The sequence below is a fragment of the Zerene cesonia genome, chromosome 27 (genome assembly GCF_012273895.1).
Source record: "Zerene cesonia ecotype Mississippi chromosome 27, Zerene_cesonia_1.1, whole genome shotgun sequence".
NCBI lineage: Eukaryota > Metazoa > Arthropoda > Insecta > Lepidoptera > Pieridae > Zerene > Zerene cesonia.
The window spans coordinates 1,217,545-1,219,652 of NC_052128.1; the positions used below are offsets into that span (position 1 = coordinate 1,217,545).

The following is a 2,108-nucleotide window of genomic DNA, read 5'->3' on the forward strand; positions in this document are numbered from 1 at the left end:
TTTTAGATGTGAAAATTCACCTGCAGAGAAAAACGTAGATGGAAACAGAACACCGTTGATGGACATGCGTGCAGAGACGACAGAGACACTGTAAGCTACTAAATAAATAACTATACACATACTGAAACTTTTTCACCACAAGCAAACTTATTCTGAATTAAAATGTTTTGTTTCAGGATAGAACAAGGTGACATATTATTGACGGAGAAAGAGTTTGAAGATTTTGGAAGTCTTACTCATATTGGACGAAGAATAGTTGAAGTGAAATACTTTTTTGAGCAATTGCAGGAAATATCATCTCACCCTTCGTTATTCCAGTGCAATCTCAGCCATATAAGTATAGTTGGCGAAAAACGCATTGGTCTGATATCGCATTTTAGATTGAAATGTGAATTATGCGGCCAGCATTTTAAAGTCACATCTGATTATAATAAAAAACAAACAAACCAAATTGATATAAATACTGCTGCATGCTCGGGTATAGTTGCTACTGGTGTAGGATATTCCCAATTTGAAGAAATGTGTAGCGCTATGGATGTGCCTATATTTACAGAAAAATATTTCGCCAAGATCCAAGATCAAGTTTTTGAAGAATGGGAAGCCACCGCCGTAGAAGCTATGGAAGTAGCAGCTAAACGGGAAAGAGATGCCGCTTTTGCTGAAGGACGAGTAAAAGATGGTTTACCAGTCATTGACGTTTATATTGACGGTGCTTGGTCCGCACGATCCTACGGAACAAATTACAAGGCCCTTTCAGGAGTCGCTGCAATAGTTGGGCGAAAATTCGGTGAAGTACTCTTTATAGGGGTAAAAAATAAGTATTGCCTTATTTGTGCTCGAGCTGAAAAGAAAAAAGAAACTGCAAAGGAACATGTTTGCCACAAAAAAGGTTCATCCACTGGTATGGAGGCTGCCATTATTGTTGAGGGTTTTAAAAAATCATTGGAGATGTACGGATTAATCTATGGAAATGTAATCGGAGACGGAGATTCCTCCACGTACGCAAAAATCGTGGCTGCAAACCCATATCCCAATCACATTGTAAGCAAAATAGAATGTCGAAACCACCTTTTGAGAAACATGTGCAAGAAGCTTCGAACAATCACAAAGAACACCAGGTACCCCATTGGACACAGAAAACTAGTAACAGAAGAAAGAATTATGACCATAAGAAAAGTTATAACTTCATCAATCAAAGAAAATAAGCAACAAATTCACAATCGAGACGAATCTATAAAGAATATTCATGCGGACATCTGCAATCCAATCAACCACGGTTTTGGCGACCACAGATCTTGTAAGGATTACTACTGTAATAAAGACAAATCTTTTGAAGACAGTGTTATTCCGCAAATTGAAAATTCAGTTTTTTGGTTCAGAGTCAGAGTAATTATAAACTCAGTTGCTTCAAACTCGCGTAGCCTTTATGAAGACGTAGACACAAATACCGTGGAGCGGCTGAACAGCGTTATAGCCAAATTTGTCGGAGGGAAAAGAATAAACTTTTCATTTCGAAGGTCTTAACCAATCCAATCAAGATGCTCCGCGGCAGTTGTGGCATTCAATTCAAAAAGACCGGTGTATACGCTTCACAAAAAAATGTTAGGGAAAAGTCCGAGGGGAAGTCTTAAAAAAATGCAAGACAAAAGAGATAAAAAAAGATGTTTGACGAACCTTGCCACGCGAAAGAAAAATAGGAAAAGAAAAATATTTGAGAAGCAGCATGATTACGGTGAATCTGCAGCCGCCCCTGACATGAATGAAGAAGAATTCAAAGACGCAGAAACGCAATTTTTTGAGCGTTTGAAAGATTTGGTAAAAGATCGAGATGCCATTGAAAGAAAGACAGTGCTACAACGAGATTCTAGCGAGTGGCTTGAGTTAAGAAAGCTGATTTTGACTGCATCCAATTTTGGAAAAGTTAAAAAAAGGAAAAAAAATTACGGGAATTGCGTCAAACAAATTTTGTACCGAAAAAATATTTCTTTTGTACGCTCGATTGCCCATGGGGTAGAAAATGAGCAGATTGCCCTTCAACAGTTGGCAAAACAAGAAAATATAACCATAAGGCCTTGTGGTCTTTATATTGATCCTGATTATGATTTTCT

At 37.9% G+C, this 2,108-nt stretch overlaps 2 protein-coding genes across 2 annotated transcripts in view; one reads left to right on the top strand and one right to left on the bottom strand.

Annotated features, from left to right (window-relative positions):
• LOC119837395 (malignant T-cell-amplified sequence 1 homolog) overlaps positions 1-2,108 on the bottom strand; it is a 31,792-nt gene that overhangs the window by 17,973 nt on the left and 11,711 nt on the right. The window lies entirely within an intron of this gene.
• Positions 7-1,910, top strand: LOC119837392. The gene is made up of 2 exons (XM_038362963.1): positions 7-90; positions 177-1,910. The coding sequence occupies exons 1-2, from the start codon at positions 59-61 to the stop codon at positions 1,522-1,524; spliced, it is 1,380 nt and encodes a 459-aa protein (XP_038218891.1). The 5' UTR covers positions 7-58; the 3' UTR covers positions 1,525-1,910.

Excerpts from the sequence above, each read along its gene's own strand:
- LOC119837392 (XM_038362963.1), top strand. The coding sequence starts at position 59 with ATGGACATGCGTGCAGAGACGACAGAGACACT. Across the intron at positions 91-176 it reads GCAGAGACGACAGAGACACT|GATAGAACAAGGTGACATAT; the intron begins GTAAGCTACTAA and ends GTTTTGTTTCAG.